The following is a 21,928-nucleotide window of genomic DNA, read 5'->3' as shown; positions in this document are numbered from 1 at the left end:
TCCATCTGGTCAGGTTCCAAATGCAGGACAGCAAGACTCGTATAGGGAGCGCATCCCCTCAGCTGGGTCCCGTTCATACAGACTCAGGTCTCTCAGGCTCAGAACCACATGGTGATTTGGCTGCATTTGGCAGATGGGGTGAAAGGTGTCCTGCCCATTCAGGCCTTTAGGAATTCTGACATCAGATTTAAAGCACAGTCAGTTTATCGCTTAGGAATCAACCCTCCTTCCGGCTCTAGTAGTCACAGCCTTGGTCCTCAGACCTCTAGTAGTCACAGCCTTGGTCCTCAGACGACTGCATCCAATAGGGGGAGAAAACGGCGGAGGTGATGTGGGAAAGAGAACACCCGCTCCTTCCCCACCCCCTCTTGCCCAGACCCATCAGGAAAACAGAGACAGCTATCCAGTGGGGACAATCCTTGAGTCCCTCTCATATTGAGTGTGAGCACACACTCACGAAGGTGCGTAAGCCAGCCCTTCACAGAAGCCATCCCCATTTCATAACCAATCTTGCAACAGCCCATCCCAGTTCTCTATCAAACTGGAACTCTGATGAGAATCTCTCTCTGCCTCTTGTTGGACGTTATGGGCTGTAAAGTGTGTTCCTTGGTCCGAAGAAATGGTGATCGGCTGCCAAATGGGGTCGCTGCCTGCTGTTCTGGTTCTTTTATTGTATTCTGAGCATTTGCATCTACCGCCAGTCAGCAAAGCCTCACTCATCAGAAGCACCTATCCCCTGTCAGGACCCACTTGCAGCCCACCACACTCCAGCCCCCAGCCAGGCTCTGGGCGGCGCCTCCCTTGCCAGCCCAGGGAGTCCGCCGCGTGGCCATCTGCCATCTCTGTCTCTTTTGTCAGTGGACAGATCAGCACACAGACCGTGTGCCTCAGAGGTTGCAAAGGGAATGTGTGAGACTGAGCCCATCTCTGCATTGCTCCAGCTCCCCCATGCCCACCGACATCAAGGATCCAGATGGTCACCTCAAGGGGATGCACCAAAAGAGCCACTTGGTTTTTCTAATCACTTTTTGAACCTGGAAGGGGGCTTTTCTGATGGGTATCGACATGTCCTACTTCAGGGGGCCTCGTAAATTCCCAGAGTGATTTACATGGGGCTGCCCCGCTGTGGGCATTCCCCCAGCAGTCTGGTTTTCCTCTGCTCATCTCCCCGATGCTTCCCTCACTGCTGGGACCATAGCACGTGGTTCAGGCCATGGAGCTGATTCCTTCCTCCATCAGGGTCTTTCTATCTGCTGGTCTGAATGCCGCAGCCTTCCAAACAGGAGGCTGTGCTTTCTCCGTGGAGCTGCCATCCACAAGCCAAGCAAAATGTCGTTGTTTAATTGAGAGCTGTTTGTAGCATATGGTCCATGTGGCAACAGGTTCCGGGAAGGTGGTTCCCAAGTTGGTCCTGGGGGAAAAGAGGCTATGTCCTAGCGCCTGCAGTGGGTGCCTCCTTGCATCCCCCCATTGGCATGCTCCTGTAGAAACCATTTCCACTTTATTACGGAATTCTGCTGGTCGCTGTCTCCTTATTAGAGTGTTTGTCTGACCCGACATCACCCAGACAGTATGGGTGTCTCAAGTTTCAGGGTTATCTTATCCATTATCTTATTACTGATGTCCTTTGGTCTTTAATTAATGATTGATAACAAGGTCGTAAATATCCCTCAAATGAAAATTCTCTTATCCAAAGTCCCAGTAGTCATTGCTGGGAGGTGCCCACAAGCTTTGGACCTAAGTTCCAGGCTGGGCACCACACAGGGCAATCACAAAAAGAATTTGTTCTTACGAGTATTCCAGAGCATTCTACACCATGTGGGCTCAGGCAGTCTTACTGATTCTCATTTATCGTGACTAATGAATATTGCTCAAAGAGCAGATTTATATGCCTTTCTGTTTCACAATATCAGGTAAGGGACATTTGCCCCAGCCAGACGCAGTGTCCATCCCCAGAGTAGAGTCAGGTGAGAAAGACATTCTACCTAAATCCTATTTAAACATTCCAATTTTCATAGTTTTATTGGCTCTCCCATTTTTATGTCTCTCAACCAAAATAGACCCCACGCCACAGCTTCCATACCACAGTGCATAGAATTCCTGTGTCAAGGAGTCCTGATAAGCTTTCTTCGCCACCCCTCTGAGCATTTTGCCCACTTTTTTTTTTTTAAAGATTTTATTTATTTATTTGACAGAGAGAAATCACAAGTAGACAGAGAGGCAGAGAGAGAGAGAGAGGGAAGCAGGCTCCCCTCTGAGCAGAGAGCCCGATGCGGGACTCGATCCCAGGACTCTGAGATCATGACCTGAGCCGAAGGCAGCGGCTTAACCCACTGAGCCACCCAGGCGCCCCATTTTGCCCACTTTTTGTGCAAAAGACTTTGGGTCCCTCATGAGGGATTGAGCCAGGGGACCCTGGCCCTTTGGTCAATCTTTAGCTTTTTTTTTTTTTTTTTAAATCTTTAACTTGATTAATCTGCTTGGCTACAGCTGCTAAGCACACACGATTCCTCATCAGGTCTGGCACTATAATCTCTGCCTTCAGGCTTTTAATGTTTTTCTAAACTGGGATAGATTGGACTCAAAGTACTTTAATATTGAGGGATCAGTAAGAGGTCCTTTGGCCCACCCAACCTAAAAGCTTTGTTTCAACCCCATCAGTGTCCATTTTATTCACCCCATTTGTTAAGAACCATCCAGAGATTCCCACCCTGTGGACAAGTCTTGTGACTCTCCCCTCTCTGTTTCCCCTTTATTTTGCTTCTACCAATATTCACTTTATTCACTCCTTTCTTTCTTTTTTTAAAGATTTTTTTGTTTATTGAGAGAGAGAAAGTGTGAGTGGGGAGAAGAGTAGAGGGAGAGAGAGAGAATCTCAAGCAGACTCCCCGCTGAGTGCAGTGCCTGACTCAGGACTTCGCCCCAGGACCTTGAGATCATGACCAGAGCTGAAACCAAGAGTCTGATGTTTGACTGACTGAGCCACCCAGGCACTCTGATTCACCTTATTTCTTAATAAAGGTCTAAAAATTTCCATCTTGTTGGGAAGAGTCCCTTGACTTTCCCTTTGGCTCTTCTCATCTTCTTTTTTTTTTTTTTTTTTAAAGATTTTATTTATTTATTTGACAGAGACAGATCACAAGTAGGCAGAGAAGCAGGCAGAGAGAGAGCGGAGGAAACAGGCTCCCTGCTGAGCAGAGAGCCCGATGCGGGACTCGATCCCAGGACCCTGAGATCATGACCTGAGCCGAAGGCAGCGGCTTAACCCACTGAGCCACCCAGGCGCCCCTCTTCTCATCTTCTTATAACCTAATGTTTCTGTTAGCATCCAGAAGACCCCTGAGGGGAAGCTGAGACAGCAAATGTGATAAGGTTTTATGAACTGGTTTTTTTTGTTTTTCAACAATAAGGTTATATAAGTTATATGTGTGTGTGTGTGTATGCGCGCGCGCGTGCACGTGCGTGTATACATACATATATATATATACGTATATATATACACATATCTATATGAAAGGAGCCCCCTTAGCCACAGCGTTCCCCATGACTTGGGTAATGGGCATGGTCAGTGGGTAAATATCCAGGTGGTCATAAGCCGTTCCCAGATGATTTGCACATGAAGCCAGCAGCTGCTTCATCTAGGGTGTTTCACAGACATTTATGGGAGAAGACGGACAGTCTCCCTCCTCAGGGTAAACAGACCTTACAGCAGCTTGTACCCAGTCCACTTGTTGGCCCTTCCCTCGGGAACAACCCCCTGGTGTGTCTGGGTTGCGTATAGCCGTCTGTGATTGTTCCAGAGTGAGCTGAGGCGGCTGCATAAACCCGACATGCCCTTCCCCTCTGCAGCATTCAAGCCACAGATGCTGGCCTGAGATTAGGTACATTCACAATCCATTCAGGGACCCGATCATACAGATCCACGTGGCCACCCAGAAATCAAAGGTTTTTCACCCCCAGCTTTTCATCTTTCTCTTCCCAAATCACGTCTTTCTACGATCCAGGGATGTTCTAGCAAATCCCGCTTCACCACCACCAGCTCTTTTGGGTTCTTGGATCCGATTCCAGTGTCTGGGCGTGGGAGGGACTTCCCCACAAGCCCAAACAATTCTCAGAAATCTGCAGGCGGTTGAGATTTCAACCTGCTATGGACCCAGAGTGAGAGCATTAGATCTCACAGGTTCTAATGAGACAGCCCCCTCCCCCACTTCAGATACTGGTCACAAACCCCAGTCATGATCCATGCTTCTGACTAGATGCCCAGTGATCAGAGGCTCCAATGGCCCCTTCCTTGGGTTTGGTTAATTTCTTAGTGGCTCACAGAATGCAGGGAAACCCCTACTTATATTTAAAAGTTTATCGAAAGATACAGATGAACACCCAGATACAGAGGTACACAGGGCAAGGTGCGGGAAGGTCCCGAACCCGGGAGCTTCATTGCCAATGGCGTTAGGGTATATCATCCTCCAGGTGTGGCTGTGTTCACCCAACTGAAAGTACTCCAAACCCCATACTATTGGGATTTTATGGAGACTTCGTGTAGTCTTGATCAATTATTAACTCCATTTCTAGCCCTCTCCCCTCTCTGGAGAAGCAGGGGGTGGGGGCTAAAAATTCTAAGCTTCTTTTTTTTTTTTTTTAACGTTTAATAGTCAACTTTTTTTTTTCCAATTTATTTATTTTCAGAAAAACAGTATTCATTATTTTTTCACCACACCCAGTGCTCCATGCAAGCCGTGCTCTCTATAATACCCACCACCTGGTACCCCAACCTCCCACCCCCCCGCCACTTCAAACCCCTCAGTCTGTTTTTCAGAGTCCATAGTCTCTCATGGTTCACCTCCCCTTCCAATTTACCCAAATTCCCTACTCCTCTCTGACGCCCCTTGTCCTCCATGCTATTTGTTATGCTCCACAAATAAGTGAGACCATATGATAATTGACACTCTCTGCTTGACTTATTTCACTCAGCATAATCTCTTCCAGTCCCGTCCATGTTGCTACAAAAGTTGGGTATTCATCCTTTCTGATGGAGACATAATACTCCATAGTGTATATGGACCACATCTTCCTTATCCATTCATCCGTTGAAGGGCATCTTGGTTCTTTCCATAGTTTGGCGACTGTGGCCATTGCTGCTATAAATATAAAGATGGAAGACCATTCCATGCTCTTGGATCAGAAGAATAAACATTGTTAAAATGTCTATACTGCCTAGAGCAATCTATACTTTTAATGCCATTCCGATCAAAATTCCACCGGCATTCTTCAAAGAGCTGGAGCAAATAATCCTAAAATTTGTATGGAATCAGAAGAGACCCCGAATCGCTAAGGAAATGTTGAAAAACAAAAATAAAGCTGGCGGCATCACCTTACCTGATTTCAAGCTTTATTACAAAGCTGTGATCACCAAGACAGCATGGTACTGGCATAAAAACAGACACATAGACCAGTGGAACAGAGTAGAGAGCCCTGATATGGACCCTCAACTCTATGGTCAATTAATCCTTGACAAAACAGGAAAAAATATACAGTGGAAAAAAGACAGTCTCTTCAATAAATGGTGCTGGGAAAACTGGACAGCTATATGTAGAAGAATGAAACTGGACCATTCTCTTACACCGTACACAAAGATCAACTCAAAATGGATAAAAGACCTCAACGTGAGACAGGAATCCATCAGAATCTTAGAGGAGAACATAGGCAGTAATCTTTTCGAAATTCTAAGCTTCTAATCGTTTGGAATTTCTGGTGGCCTGCCCCCACTTAGGAGCCACCCAGGAACCCACCAAGTTGCTTCCGAACAACAGATGCTCTTAGTGCTCGTACCACTTAGAAAATTACAAGGCTTCAGGAGCTGTGAGCAACAGAGGTGGAGACCAAGTATATATTTCTTAAAATAAATCACAACAACACAATGTGTTTTAGTGAATATGCAGCCTCACCCATAATAGGAGAAATTTGAAAAGAAGATTGAGATTCCATTTTTCACCCAATTGGCAAAAATCAAAAACTTTGATACCACAGTCCATTATTGAGGGAAACAGGCACGTTTTCCCCCCCTTTATGGTTGTATTTATTTAATTTAAATGTAATTAATTAACATATCATGTATTATTGTTTTAAGAGGTAGAGTTGAGTGATTCATCAGCCTTTTTTCTTTTTAAATGATTTTATTTATTTATTTGTCAGAGAGAGAGATTGAGAGCACAAGCAGGGGGAGGGCAGAGGCAGAGGAAGAAGCAGGGTCCCTGCTGAGCAAGGAGCCCAATGCAGGGCTTGATCTCAGGACCCTGGGATCATGACCTGAACCGAAGGCAGATGCTTAACCGACTGAGCCACCCAGGCACCCCAAGATTTTATTTTTAAGTAATCTCTACACCCAATATGGGGCTCGAACTTACAACCCCAAGATCAAGAGTCACACCTCTATCGACTGAGCCAGCCGGGTGCCCCATTGTGTAAGGGGACATTGAAAGAGGCATCTGAAGGCAGTGGAACAGCAGACAGAAGTTCTGCTGATGGGAGCCACGACCAGCTTCCTGGCCATGTGACCCATGCTGTCACATAGGAACTTGGGTCAGGAGGGTCCCCGTGCTTGGTTTCATGTTCTGTTCTCATTATATTGAAATTCTCAATTCTTGAACAAAGCTCTGCATTCTCATTTTGTACAGGGCCTCAGAAATTATGCCAGTCCTATCTGGGGCAAAGTGAGTTCCAGGCAGAAGGCATATCAAGTGGAAAGGTCAACTTGAAGTCTAGAGTAGGAGAGAAGTCCATGGTTGGCTTGTTCTCTATTTCTGCCCTTTGAGCCTCCTCCCCTGCTGCTCACTGAGCACTGACCTCTCCAGGGCTGCCCAGGAGGGAACAGGAAAGGTAGTGAGGTTTCAGGTTCAGGAAAGGTCTGCCTTACCCCTTACTTGTCTTGAGAATTCTGGGCTTGGCAGGTGTTTAAAGCTGACTCTCTTTCTTGGGGGGTGTAGGAAGGGGGTCCCAGCAGTCTTTGCCTGGTTTTCCCCCAAAGCAGAGCCCAAGGCAGATACTTAGGTGTGAGTAGTTTGCTTGGGAGGCAACCCCGGAGAGCAGAAGGACGGGAGTGGGGAGACAAGGAAGCAGGCAAAGCACAAAGGAGGATGGGTTGTATCTTCCAGATTGCTGCTTTGGGTGATGGAGCCTGGATTCCAGAAGGCCTAACACAGACCAAATGCCTCCCAGAGTTTTATTCAGAATAGGAGGCCGGGGCTTTCTCCAGCAGCTTCCATGAGGGCTGGGCCATTGTCAGGGCGCTAAGTGCCTGAACTGCTGAGCTACAACTTCCAGGAGAGCCCAGAGGCTGGAAAGCTTGGAGCGGGGCTGCGGTGGGCATGTGTGGGGCTGCCACCCCTGCTGAAGCTGTAATCTGATGGGCCAGTCTCATGCGTTTGCCTTGCCGGGGACAGTCATCATGAGGCCTCATCTGGGGGTCCCTTAAGGAAGGCCAGCTGTTTATGATGGCTTCCCCCAATCCCAGGACCCTTCTAGCCCCCACAGGAGACGTTCTTGGGCAGGATCGAAGTCTGTCTCTCTCCTGCTGCACAGTCCCGGCCTGCGGGCAGCACACACCTACGGCCAGCATCCCTGCAAACCCAGTCCACTCCCTCCCACCACTGTGGTCTGCTGCTATTGTCAACCCTTCCCCTTTGGGATTCTTGGTCAAGAGTCTGATACCCAGCCACGGAGTCCCAGAGGATACCTCTACCTTTCTGACTGCTCTCTTTGAAGCCCCCTTACCCCAACCCACTCCTCTCTCTAATCTCTGCCTCCAATCTCCGCATGGCCTTCAGGATAAAGCCCTCTCACCTGGGCAAGATTCTCTTCCTTCTAACCTCTCCCTACATTTCTTTCTTTCTTTTAAGATTTTATTTATTTATTTGACAGACAGAGATCACAAGTAGGCAGAGAGGCAGGCAGAGAGAGAGAGAGAGAGGGAAGCAGGGTCCCTGCTGAGCAGAGAGCCCGGTACGGGGCTTGATCCCAGGACCCTAGGATCATGACCTGAGCTGAAGGCAGAGGCTTAACCCACTGAGCCACCCAGGTGCCCCCTCTCCCTACCTTTCTAATGTCACCTGCTGCCCCCAGGCTCCCTCTTCTCCAGCCCTAGAACATGATGGCTCCTTCCCTAAACCTACTCCACCATTCACACCTCCATACATTTGCACATGCTGTTCCCACTGTCTGGAAAGTTCTTTCCCTCCTCATGGCTCGGAGAACCCTTCCTCATCCTGTAAGGCTCACTCCAAGTAGACCTCAGGCAGAGAATTTCTGTAGGCAGTCAGTGTCCCTAGTGCCATGTCCCCCCCTGCACCACGCACAACTGAAATTGTGGTCTTGGGTCATACCCCTGCCTTTGCATGCTGGCTCTGCTATGCGTATGAGTCAGAAATTGCTTCAATAATGCTGTGTGACAAACCACCTTAACACTGGGGGCGGACAACAAAGCCTTTATTTTGCTCCCTTATTGGCAAAGAGGGGGAGGAAGGAACCGAGCTAGAGCAATAGCATGATACATCTGGTGCCATGAGTACTGTATGTGATTTCCTTTACTCTTCATGCCAACTCTAAATGGAGGGCGCTGACCTGTTTTAGGATGAATGAACCAGATATCCAGAGAGGCTACATAACTTGCCTGTGGGGGAGCTAAGGTGTGAACCCAGGCACAATATACTCATGTACTTCACTGCTTTGCTGCACACCCCACCCCACCATGAATGGATACCCTTGTTTGGGGGAAAATATAACAATGTGTTTAGGACAGTCAGGCCCCACATATTTTCTTTCTTTAGGTGCACTGAAGCCCTTTCTGATAGTCTCTTAGCTCAGAGCCTGACTTCTGAGGCCTTTTGACTCTTTAGGGCCTCCCAGGAATCTAGTCTCCCTGGAGACCCTGTTCCTCCAACAGCTGAACCCAGCATCTGGGAGGGCAGCTGGATGACACACAGCTTACTGCACAGATTCCCCACCTTCCTTCCTCTTCCAGGGTCTGGACTCAAAGGATTTCAGAGCTCTGGGCTCTTGGAACCATGGAGTCACTTGGCCTCACTCAGGTGTCTGAGCTGGGGAAGGGCAGCCCTGGGCTGGAAAAGGAGATGGGGCACAGCTGGGTAGGGAAGGAATTGTCCTGGCCCCACAGCTTCACTCATTGTTACCAGTACTGTGTAGCAGATAAGAGCAAGGCTGGGATCCAGGCCTGCCTCTAGCCAACTGGGTGGCCTTGGGCAAGTAGTATCTTCCGGAACCAGTTTCCCCATCCACGAAATGAGATAAGGAAACCACACCCTTATGGGCTTACAGTGCAAGGAAGGGGCTTTGCCTTAGGCCGGGCACATGCCAAGTGCTCCATACCTGATCACTGTTCCTACTTTTAAAAATTTTTATCATTCAGCTCCCAAATATCCATAGCCGAGTTTCAGGTTCAAGTGACTTTTCTCTCCGCTAGGCACACCTCCAGATCCATTTCTCAGAGCCTAAGTACATCGGGAGCTATGTGACCTGGAATATATAATTTCTCCCCTCCAGGCCTCAGTTTTTCTGTCTGTAAAACGGGGGTCCTTGCACTCAATTTCTAGGAAAAGATGAGGTTAAATGAGATAATGTAACAGTCCCATGTCCCTTTTCTGATCCTTAGTTTCCCAGTTTGTAAAGGGGTTAATAGGGTTTTCTGGCTCAAAGGAGAGAACTTAGCAACTATTTAGTACACATAGCAAGAGCTTAAAAGACCATAACTTTATTTTTTTATTTTTATATTTTTTAACTGTAGGTTTAAAAACATGTCCATTACAGAGCAGGTGTTCAAAAACTGCGAATATATTCCATCATATATAATATAATTTCCATAATGTCCTTACTGGTTTTCATTTCCCATACCCTACCTGCTCTAAATGATTGACTCTTCTATGCCACTTTTTCTATCCACATGGATAATAGAGATTTAACTAATTCTTAGGGTTATTATGATTATGATTATGCATGTTTTGTTATAATATATCAAGGAAATATACATTCCTCTAGTATTCATTGCAGTTGACAAAGAACCTTAATACCCACTGTTTTATTAATCCTCCTAACAACCTGTCAGGTATTATTACTTCCATTTCACAGGTAGTAAACTTCAGGCTCAGAAAAAGACTTGCCCAAGGTCACATGGTGAATTGGGGGTAGCTCCAGGACTTGAATCCAGTCATCATGCCCATGCCCCACACGTGGGGCTCCCCGAGGGTAGAGCTCCACGAGGGCGGAGCAGTGTCCCCTCTCAGACTGTCCCCTCTTAGCTCGGCATCCATCAGGCTGTGTGCCCCCCAGATGGGGGTGGAGGTGTTTCCCCACTCTGGTCCAGGTCCAGAGGAGTCAGTCTTTGCTGAGGGCCTTCTCTATGCAGGGATCCCTCACCCTTTGGGAACTCCCACTTCTGGGGGGAGATGTTACACTAGGGGGTAGGAAGTGTTTTTTTTTTTTTTTTTTTTTTTTAAGATTTTATTTATTTATGAGAGAGCGAGCACAGGCAGACAGAATGGCAGGCAGAGGCAGAGGGAGAAGCAGGCTCCCTGCCGAGCAAGGAGCCCGATGTGGGACTCGATCCCAGGGATCATGACCTGAGCCGAAGGCAGCTGCTTAACCAACTGAGCCACCCAGGCGTCCCGGAAGTGGTGTTTTTAACAGAGGTTCAAACACCATGCCTTGGGCCGGCCGCCCAGGGGAAGCGGCCCACGGAGAGGGCTGAGGTGGAATCTTGAGTAAGACAGAGGTGCAGAGCCGGGATGGGGCTCCCCGAGCAGAGAGAGGAAAATGGGGAAGGCCGGGCCCATCGAGACCAGAAGTGCGCGGGGCAAGTGTGGAGATCCTGGTGGCTTCGGGGCTGGGCGGCGGGCTCTCGCTGGCAAACCTGTCCGCGCTCCTGCTACAACTCGCCCGGTGCCCGCCAGTCGGTCGTCCAGACTCCAGAGCTGGTGCTTCCCGTCGGCGGAAGCGGGACCCGCTCGGCTGGAGCCTCCGCAGCGCCGCCGCCCAGCTGGGGGACTTGGGCAACCCCTTCTGCCCTCCGGGCCTGTGTCTACCCATCTTTCTACACGATGGCCATAGGAACGCCCACGACTCCGTGGTTGCAGGGGTCGGGGCGCCCCACCCCCCCGCCTCCGCGGGCAACAAGTGGGCGCGGCGGGGGGCGGGGAGGCCCGCGGTGCCGCCGCTCCCCTCCCGCCCGCCGCCGCCGCCCCGCCCCCCGCCCGCCTCGGGGCGGGGCCACCGGCCGCCCCTTTATCTGCCTGCAGGTCGCCCGGGACGCCGAGGGCCGCGGGTCCTAGGCGACCTGGCTCCCCGCCACGCTCCGGCCCGCAGCAGGTACTGGGCTGGAGAGAGGGGGACCGGCGGCGGGCGCAGGGGCTGCTCCCGGGGGCGGCGGTCCCGCGCGCAGGGGGCGGAGCCGGAGCCGGGGCACCCCAGGGTGAGAGCGGGAGGACGCTGGGGGACCCGTTGGAATGGGACGCATCTGAGAGAGTGGGCAGGGCCGCGGTGGCCAGGAAGAGGAGAGGCCAGAGGTTCGCTGCTCCCACTGCGGAAGAATGTAGGGAGACTCCAGGGGCACAAGGGGTGCGACTACCTGGAACTGGATGATGATATGAGAGGGTCCCACTTGGGGGCCATCCCGCTGGTTGGGATGGGGAAGCCTGTCTTGGTGTCAGGAAAGCATGGAGGTTTCCCTACCCAGTGAGGGGAAGGGGAAGGGGAAGGAGCCCCACACCACCCCATAGCATTTTCTCCAAGCATGCAGGCTTTGAAGACCCCCGGAGGTTTCCGTGGGGCAGCCCATGCAGGCCTGGCCTGGGTGAGGGGCCTGGCTAGGCCACAGCTGGAGAGTTTGAGAGTTTGATGGAGTCCCAGAGCCTGGCTGCACCTGATTGGATGGCCCAGGACCTTACGTTTTAGCTCCTGTGGGAGAGGGTTCCAGCCTCACTTCAAGGGGCTTGTGCCACCTCAGAGCCCTTGGGAAGAGGCAGCCCCACTCCAGCCTCAGTTTCCCTGACTAGAGGGGCCCTTTCTGGACAGAGGTGAAAGTTGGGTCCCTCTTCCATCCCGTGCTGGGTGACTAGCCAGCTCACCCAACCTCTCTGAGCCTGCCTTCTTCCTACAGGTTCTTCCCTGTCCTCAGAGCATTAGTGAGTCTGAGTTCCACAGAAGTCCTTTGACTTATTTATTCTATTCTAATCACAAATGGTGGACCAGGGTGTGGTTACAAAAAAAACAAAAAAATGATTTCTCTTCAGTTTTGGAAGAAATGGAAGACTTTTTCTTAAACACATTCTGCCGAGTTGGGGAATTGGTTTGCATTGAGGGAGGTGACCCAGTTGCTGGGAGATCGGGAGGCCAGCCAGGGACGAAAACTTTGCTTGTGTAATCTGTGGCCACCCACCGGATGCCTGGGAGTTGACTACAGTGGATGAAAGGCAAGAGCACTGGTTTGGGAGTCAGATGTTGTGTCCGGCCATCCTGCCTCCTGGGCTGTGACAGCAGCTTACATGGAGGACCAGAGTTGCTTTGAGGGAGACTTGAAATATATGTGAAAGTTCTTTGTAAACAGCAAACCATTGTAATTATTAATGTTAGCATCTAATCTTATTGATAATATTTGTGCTCTTATAAATCATCCTTGTCAGGACCCTTCAAGAACATTTACCTCTAACAACTCTTGTGTTAACATGGGCCAGGCCTTACTATTATTATTATGATTATTATTTTTAAGTGAGCTCCAGGCCTAACACGCAGCTTGAACTCACGACCCTAAGATCAAGAATCTCATGCTCTACCTACTGAGTCAGCCAGACGTCCCCCCTGCCTTTCTATTATTTTTTATCTGAGGTTAGACTTTGTCTTCTATGGCAAGATAAAGCTGTCTTTAAGGGAATGTGCTGAATAATCAGGTCCCAGAGAAGCAACAATGAATATTTTGCATGCCAAGATGGAGGCGAGAAAGAAAGTGGAGTTATAACTGATTAATACTCGTAATAGGCATTTTTTAGTTAGGCTATTAAGCTCCAAGAGGGCAGGGTATTAATACCCTTAGTTCTTGCCCTTAGCTGTTACTAGCGGGGCTGTTGGTTTCATGAGGAAAGTGTCTTAACTGCTTTGTTCACCGCTGAAGCTCTAGACCCTGGCACACACTCGGCTTGGAACAAATATTGGAACATCTCAGGGCCTGAAGCGCCCTTTGATGTTACCAGTAAATTCACTCTCTCCTTTGACATTTGGAGAAACGGGGCCGAGAGGGGAATGGACTTGTCCAGGATCCCACAGGGATTGAATGGCTGAGCCAGGACTCAAACCCAACAAAAAGAGCAGACAGAGTCAGGCTTTGCTGGAGCCAACAGCTTGCATCTATAACTTTGTTTTGCTTTCACAAGAGCCCAAGGAGTGGCTATTACTATCCTTTGATTATGAATGAGGAAATAGGTTCAGAGAGGGTAAGGGACTTAAAAAGCAAAGTTACACAGCCGATGAGTGTCAGATTTGAAATCCCACCCTCACGTGAATATAGGGACCTGGCTTCTCTCTGAAATAGCCGGCCTGAGGCGAGTGGTAGACACCCTCCCTTGGAGAATCAGCTGTCTCCAGTGCTGCACGGTCACCACCCACGTGCCCTCTCTCCAGCTAGACTTTCCTCAGCCTCCAGGCATTTCATTTGTGTGGGAGAGCCCTGTCTGGGCAGGGAGTCTGTCTGCTTTCTTCACCCTGTGCCCCAGCCATGTGCTGCCATGTGCACTGAACTCAGTGGGATGGTTAAAAGAGGACAGTTTTTTTTAGACGATGCCAAGCAAATCTCTAGGGCTGGGGATATTTCAAATACTATGACCAGGCTGGGGATAATTAAAATAATACTACTATTAATAACAATGAGTTACTACTACTATTTATAATTAATAATAATAACAATCATTTATTGAGTCCCTCAACTGTGCTACAACTTTATTCTAATGAGTTTAATCTTTACAGCCATCTATACTATAGATAATAGTATAATTCCTGTGAGGGCGCTAAGGCTCAGAGAAGGCGAATCACTTGTCTTAGGTCACACAGCTAGTATGTGATGGAAGCAGGCGTCAAACCTGTTTTTTCTGAATCTGAAGTCCATCTCCTTCATGAGCCTTTATGCTGTCTCCTTTCTTCTTTATTTCTAACTTCTTTCCGTTATGATTCCTGGTGAGTAGGGGACAGAAGCTGGTCAAGTGTGCCTGACATCCATCAACCGGTCCCTGGTCACCTGGTCTCAGCCCAGCTTTGCCCATCTTGCTGTGTGAATCTTGGGTAAGTCCCAACTTTTTAGCCAGCCCTGGGTTTCCCCAGACATTTCATGTGGAGGGTGATGCTGACTTTCTTTCTGCAGCTGAGGCCTGGCTAGGAGGGCTGCATTTACCTGGGATTTGACCGGTGTGGGAATGGTGATAGTTGGGGGAAGGGAGAGGTGGAGGTTTCCTTTAGCCCCACCCTCTGGTGACATCACACAAGACACCTCCAGTCCTTGGAAGCCCCGCCCCTACTGACCCTTACCTGTGGAAGTGCCACCCAGTGCCTGGCATCTGGTGAAATTGCCCAGTCCCACAGCGGAAGCCATCGGCCCCCAGGCTCCAGGAAAACCCCTAGGTAACCTAGGCTTGGCGGAGGGTGGTGGAGGGTGGCCCGAAACAAGCAGGTCTTGGCAGCCTGGTGGGCAGATGACTCTGAGGATTCTCTGAGGGTGGTCTCTGGATACCTGCGCTCCTCCTTCCAGCTCATGCTGGACCCCTGCTCCTGCACCTTTCCCCTGGATTTGGGGGCCCCTTTCCATGGAGTCAGGAGATGGGAACTAATTCTAAAAATAGATCCAGATGGAATCGGGCCTGTGGGTGAGGGCTAAAGGAAGTAGGGAGCAAGATCTCTTTATCCTAGATATCTAAAGATATAAAGATATCTTTAACCTCTGGGTTAGGCCCCACCATGCTTAGGCCCCACCATGGCTGGTGGAGGAGGAGGGCCCTGCGGGAGCTATGACGACCTGAGGAGGTGGCTGTGAGCTAGGTCTTCACTGGTGTAGAGCTCATGGGTGGCTGGTAATGAGGGGAGACAGACGACCCTGGATCCGTGTCAGTTGCTAGCAGACTAAGGAAATAATTTATGGGAAAGGCCTTGGCTACCTGCTTTAGACCATTATTTTATAAAGTAGTTCTGTGGAATGCAGAGTGACAGTGACAGGAGGCAGGGTAGCCTCTGTGTGTGTGTGTGTGTGTGTGTGTGTGTGTACACATGTATGAATGTGAGCATGTGCACTTGGGGAAGAGCTCCTAACCTCTCTGAGTTTCACTAGCCTCAAAAAGAAAATGGCGGGGGGGGGTGTGTGCCTGGGTGGCTCAGTGGGTTAAGCCTCTGCCTTCAGTTCAGGTCGTGATCTCAGGGTCCTGGGATCGAGCCCCGCATCGGGCTCTCTGCTGAGCGGGGAGTCTGCTTCCCTCCACCCTCTCTCTCTGCCTGCCTCTCTGCCTACTTGTGATCTCTCTCTCTCTCTCTCTGTCAAATAAATAAATAAAATCTTAAAAAAAAGAAAAAAGAAAAAAGAAAATGGGCATAATACCTACCTCACCAGTCTAGTTATGGGAATTAACTGCAACAAGATTATAAAGAGTAAGCATACAGTAAGCACACATTTCAGCTGGCTTTACAATGTAATTATTACTAGGAAAAGAATCTTTGGTCAGGCAGTCTTGACAAATGGAGGTTCAACAAAACAGCTGACATCTATGCTGCAGGACTTCTCAGAGCCTTTAATAGGCTGTTATGACTTAGAAAGTTCTCAGTGGGATATGGAGCCTTGGACTAGATTTAATGGATCACAGGAACCCAGGAACTAGGCCACCATCGGACATTATCATTCCTTGGTCTTCTTCCTTGTGGGGGAATGGAAACTTGGCTGGATTGGGCAGCTCTGGGGAAAGTCTGCCTGTCTCTGGGCTCTTGTTTCCTCAGTGTAAAACAAAGGTGCTGCATGAGACATTTTCAGAGGCCTTTTCGGGCTTCCTGAGGTTCTGAGTTGGAAAGCCAAAGTTGTAGACAAGAGTAGAGGCTGAAGCCCAGCCTCTTGGGGAGGAGACTCACCTCCAATGCTGGCTCCTCCACTAGCAAGGCAGGCCAGCGTGGGGTGGGGGTGGGAAGGGCTTCTCATGGATGGAAGCGGCCAGCAAGGTCGGCTTCCTAAACCTGACCTGTGCCATGCTGTGTGGGGAATGGGAAGTGGGAGAGTCCTGTGCTCCCCTGTCAGAAGCACCCCTTGTGCAGTATTGTAGCGAGTTGTTTAACTCCTGCCTCCTCACTGGACTAGGAGAGGACAGAGACCAGCGCTGACTTGAGACATGTCATGTAGGGGGCACTTAGGGATGCAGGTCAGGCTAGGGTGAGGAGGAGGGTGGTTGGGGGCTTGTCTTGATACTGCCTTCACATAGCAAACTCCCTGCATTTATTGGACTGTGTGTTAATTATTGGGGAGCTTTGGGGGGTGATCAAGGTGCTGTTGGTGGCAGAAACATGAGAGCTTTATCCTACCTGGATCTCCTTGCCTCTTACAATGACTGGTGCAAAGGTAGTTGCAATAAATATGTGATGAAAGACGGACAGAAGACCAGGGCGCTGAGTCCAATAAGCTCATCGGAGGGATGGGAGTTGTGGGGCAGGTCCTAGTGTTTCAGTAGATATTTGACTTAATGACTGACACAGCGAATGAAGATAAGCCTGAATGAAGCAACTGGTTTCAGGCCAAACTATAAAGAGAATATTTAACTATGAAATGATTAATGGCACTTGCCACCTTGTCTTACAAAGGGCAGTTCAGGGTAGTGGTTGAGATTGCAAAATGAGTCCAGACCGTGCCTCTGCCACCTCCTAGCTAGTTGGGTGGACAGGGTCCTTCATGTCTCCTTGCCTCAGTTCCTTATCTGCAAAATGGTACTAATGATAGTACCTACTCACAGGATGTTATGAAGTATCAATGAGTCAATTATACATAAAGTATTTAAAACAGTGTCTGACACAAAGCAGGTACTGTATAAGCATTTGCTATGATTTATTTTCCTTTTGATAATCTCCACATACCGTGAAGTTCCCAGGGGGCAGGGATTAGATCTTTTTCCTCTCTGCCCTCCCTGGGACCCAGCACAGGACCTGAGGCAGAGAAGGGACTCAGTAATTGTTTGCTGAATGACCAGATGAAGAGTGAATATGTTTTATATGGTATATTATATAACAGATACAGGAATAGTAGATGGGGAGGGGCGGTGAGGGGGGGTGGTGAAGTAAGGAGGCCCCCTGGAGGTGGTAGGTAGAACTGGCCCTGATGGATTTTAGTGGAAAGAAAGGAAGTTGGCACAGGGTGTGATATTTGGGTTAGGTGGGAAATAAGGGTAGGAGCAGGGTCTTGAATGGCAGGGTGAAGGGTTAGATTTGATCCCTTTAGAATTAGCAGCCGTGGATGGGAGTGGAAAGGCTGGAGGAGGAGGACCTTTTGAGTGGAACTATGGCTAAGGGAAAGGGAATCAGATTTTTTTTAAAAAAGTTTTTATTTTTTCATTTGTCAGAGAGAGAGAGAGGGAGAGAGCACAAGCAGCGGGAGTGGCAGGCAGAGGGAGAAGCAGGCTCCCTGCTGAGCAAGGAGCCCGATGTAGAATTCAAACCCAGGACTCTGGGATCATGACTTGAGCCAAAAGCAGATGCTTAATGGACTGAGCCACCCAGGCGTCCCTATAGAATCAGTTTTTAACTGGGGACTTTCAGGGGGGAAAAGTGGCTTTTTGAGTTGGGGAATAAGGGTATGAAGTGTTACCAGGATGCTGTTATGCTCTTTGATTCAACAAACACTAAGTGTCAGCTACCTCCAAAGCCCCACAGGTTCATAAAACAATGAGGCTAACTGCCTACCCTTCGTGAGCTCACATTAATGATTTTAATACCCATGAGAAATGTTAAAGTGGTCAAAAGATGGGTATCTTATGGTAGACACTCAAGTAGAGAGGTCATCCTCAGAGATCCGGGGGCCAGGGAAAGTATCACAGAAGAAATGGGTTTTGAGGAATGAGTAGGAGTTTACCAGGTAGGCAAGATGAGGAAGACAACTCAGGCAGAGGGAACAGCTTGTGTAAACCTCTGGACACATGAAACAGGCTCAGGGGTGTGGTGAGGCTGTAGCTGGGTTGGTAGTACATTGTGGCTGAGCAACAGGACAGGAAAAGATAGCAGGGACCAGATCATGGAAGTTGATGGAGGGTCAGTGGGAGACCTGCCACTCTGAAGGGGCTAAAGGAAGAGACTGTGGACCTGTTGTTAGCAAGGTCACTGTCACTGGCAGGTGAACACAGATGTCATCATGAACACAGGAGAAAGCAGAAGGGCTGCTGTGTGGACCTGGACTGGAATGGAAGTGGCTGAGGTAGTGAGCCACCTCCATTCATTTCTCAAGCATTGACTGAGCCCCATATAGCACACCAGGCACTGTTCTAGGTACTTGGGATACATCAGGGCCCAGAACAGTCGTAGGGGCAGAGCCATGATCTTCCTTAGGATGACTCCTCTCTTCAGAAACTCAGGGTAGGGATAAAGGGGAAGGGAAGGAGGGAGTAAAAACCCGGGTCCAGAGCCTCCCAGCTGCTGCTCATGGAGGGCCAGGGTGCCCTGACTCTGCTCTGGCCTCTCTCCCAGTTTGCTGTCTGGCCCACAGCCATGGCCACGATGGTGGCCCAGAAGCTCAGCCATCTCCTGCCCACTTTGCGGCAGGCCCACCGGGAGCCGCAGCCATCGGGGCAGCCAGAGCCCGTGTTCACGGTGGACCGAGCCGAGGTGCCGCCCCTCTTCTGGAAGCCGTACATCTACGTGGGCTACCGGCCGCTGCATCAGACATGGCGCTTCTACTTCCGCACGCTGTTCCAGCAGCACAATGAGGCGGTGAACGTCTGGACCCACCTGCTGGCGGCGCTAGTGCTGCTGCTGCGGCTGGCCATCTTTGCGGGGACCGTGGACTTCTGGGGAGACCCCCATGCCCTGCCCCTCTTCATCATTATCCTTGCCTCCTTCACCTATCTGTCCCTCAGCGCCTTGGCTCACCTCCTGCAGGCCAAGTCCGAGTTCTGGCACTACAGCTTCTTCTTCCTGGACTACGTGGGCGTGGCCGTGTACCAGTTCGGCAGCGCCCTGGCGCACTTCTACTACACCATCGAGCCTGCCTGGCATGCCCGGGTGCAGGCCATCTTCCTGCCCACGGCCGCCTTTCTCGCCTGGCTTTCTTGCACCGGCTCCTGCTACAACAAGTACAGCCAGAAGCCCGGCCTGCTGGGTCGCACCTGCCAGGAGGTGCCCTCGGCGCTGGCCTACGCGCTGGACATCAGCCCCGTGGTGCACCGCATCCTGGTGTCCCCCGACCGGACCGCAGATGACCCCGCTCTTCTCTACCACAAGTGCCAAGTGGTCTTCTTCCTGTTGGCCGCGGCTTTCTTCTCAGCCTTCATGCCGGAGCGCTGGTTTCCGGGCAGCTGCCACCTCTTCGGCCAAGGCCACCAGCTCTTCCACGTGTTCTTGGTGCTGTGCACGCTGGCTCAGCTGGAGGCTGTGGCCCTGGACTACGAGGCCCGGCGGCCCATCTATGAGCCTCTGCACACCCGCTGGCCCCACAACTTCTCTGGCCTCTTCCTGCTCACGGTGGGCAGCAGTGTGCTGACCGCCTTCCTCCTGAGCCAGCTGGTACGGCGCAAACTTGACCGGAAGACCCAGTGAGGGGGAGGGAGGGGATGGCGGCCGGTAGGGAGGGAGGTAGAGTGGGAGCCCGGGGATCAGGGCTTGGCTCCAGAGGGGAACAAGGCCTGGTAAAGTTGTTTGTGTCTGGCCTGCAATGACTTTCTGTGAACGCTTCAGCTGCCAAAGACGGTACTGGCCTGTCCTTAGATTTGGGGATTGGCCAGGAGCAGCTGGGGGGTCCACTCCTGGGCCTACCCCAGCCCCTTGCCCTGGGAAAGGAAAAGAGATAAAGATGAGGGCCAACCAGGCTTGCCTCTTTCCATTGCCTCTCACTAGGGGTGAAGATCAGGGGTCAGCTGGGGCCAGGACCCCGGTTGGGAGCTTCCAGATTATCTAAGGGGGGGTGACGATAGAACTTAGGCCAGAGGCAGATTTCACTGGTGGATAGGGAAGGAGCAGGGCCCGAATATATGTAGGATCTTATCATTCCTTGAGCTCCGGCCTGGAGCTTTGGAGTTCCACAGAGTCTCCAAAGGTAGAAGATTATGGCAGGTAGAAATGGATCCCACTCAGGGCCCATACCTCCTCGGTCACCATTCCACACAGTGAGCCCCAGCCTTTCTTAGCTCTGTGACCCACACATCCTGTTCCCAGCCTTTCTCCTGGTTTCCTTGTTCATGATTCAGTTATCCATTCAGTGTTTCCTGGGCAACCTCTGGGTCCTTTGGATCCATGCAGGATGATGAGAGCTTTAATATGGGAGTGACCTGTCTGGGGAAGCACGGGGAGGAATAATTGGTGCTGTCTGCTGCCCCCTTCAAGGTCTTGGGTTGGGAGGGGTGAATAGGAGTTTGCAGATGAAGGAGGGCATTCCAGGCAGAGGGTAAAGCCTCTACAAAGGCCAAAGAGGTACTGAAGGGAGTTCAGCGGAGCTGGAGGTTGGGGTGATCTGGACTCTGATATGTCCTGGATTCAATAAAGTGACCAATAACAGCAGCCTCTTTGCTTTTTGTCTCCTGTCTTGGGAATGGGGCCCTGGGGCCCCCATGGACCTGCTCAGCATGTTGAAGAGGTTTTCCAGGGAGTGGCTGGGGCCTCCAGGGGTGGAAACAGGGAAGAGAAAAGTAGTGGATGCTTTTTTCTTTGCCTAGGCGTGATTGGGGGCCTTATATGCTATATATATGAACTCTTTCTTTTTGGCAGGGAAGGGGGGCAGTTGTATTACTAAATAAGTTTTAGAAGTTAAAGGAATGTGTGAAGTTTTAAATAATCCCACTTAATAATTTGATAAAGATTTCATTTTTTGGTCTTTCCTTCAATCAGGAAGGATTTTATATGTTAACTTTTATAATACTCCTTTTCTAAAGGAGTAAACTAAAAATATAGTTTATAATAGTTTTCCACAGCACAGTGAAGGAAAATTAGGAAGTCCTGATTAAAAAAAAAAAAAAAAAAGCCCAAGTGAATAAAAAATTTCACTCCGCTGGGTGCCTGGGTAGCTCAGTTGGTTAAGCGTCTGCCTTCAGCTCAGGTCATGAACCCCAGGTCCTGGGATGGAATCCTACACCAGGCTGCCTGCTCAGCGGAGAGTTGTTCCTCCCTCAGCCTGCTGCTCCCCCTGCTTGTGTGCCCTTTCTCTTGCTGACAAATAAGTAAAATCTTTTAAAAACCACTCTATTGCTAAAGTATTTTGTTTATAGGGGTGCCTGCGTGGCTCAGTTAAGCATGTTGGACTCTTGATTTTTTTTTTTAAAGATTTTATTTATTTGACAGAGAGCACCAGCAGGCAGAGCTGCAGACAGAGGGGAGAGGGAGAAGCAGGGTCTCAGTTGAGCAGGGAGCCCCATGTGGGGCTCAATCCCAGGACCCTGGGATCATGACCTGAACCAAAGGCAGCCGCTTAACCGACTGAGCTACCTGGACTCTTGATTTTGGCTCAGGTCATGATCTCAGGGTTGCGAGATTGAGCACTACATGGGATTCCATGCTCAGTGGGGAGTCTGCTTGAGATTCTCTCTCTGCCCCTTCCCTCACTCTCTCTCTCTCTCTAAAATAAATAAATATTTTTCTTTCTTTTTTTTTTTTTTTTAAAGATCCTGTTTAGGGGCTCCTGGATGGTTCAGTCTTTAAGAGTCTGCCTTTGGCTCAGGTCATGGTC

At 50.0% G+C, this 21,928-nt stretch overlaps 1 protein-coding gene across 2 annotated transcripts; it reads left to right on the top strand.

The window, feature by feature from the left end:
* Nucleotides 1–11,284: 11,284 nt before the first annotated feature.
* On the top strand, nt 11,285–20,766 carry PAQR7 (progestin and adipoQ receptor family member 7). Of its 2 annotated transcripts, none has more exons than XM_044237486.1 (3): nt 11,285–11,373; nt 14,235–14,331; nt 18,761–20,766. In XM_044237486.1, exon 3 carries the CDS (start codon nt 18,763–18,765, stop codon nt 19,807–19,809), a length of 1,047 nt encoding a protein of 348 aa, XP_044093421.1. In that variant the 5' UTR covers nt 11,285–11,373; nt 14,235–14,331; nt 18,761–18,762; the 3' UTR covers nt 19,810–20,766. The 2 variants fall into 2 exon arrangements, with proteins under 2 accessions (XP_044093421.1, XP_044093420.1); XM_044237485.1 differs by having other exon boundaries at nt 18,742–20,766.
* The last annotated feature ends 1,162 nt before the right edge of the window (nt 20,767–21,928 follow it).

The sequence above is a fragment of the Neovison vison genome, chromosome 2 (assembly GCF_020171115.1).
Source record: "Neovison vison isolate M4711 chromosome 2, ASM_NN_V1, whole genome shotgun sequence".
Lineage (NCBI taxonomy): Eukaryota > Metazoa > Chordata > Mammalia > Carnivora > Mustelidae > Neogale > Neogale vison.
The sequence above is the reverse complement of the archived record's forward strand: the minus strand, read 5'-3'. Positions and strand labels throughout refer to the sequence as shown.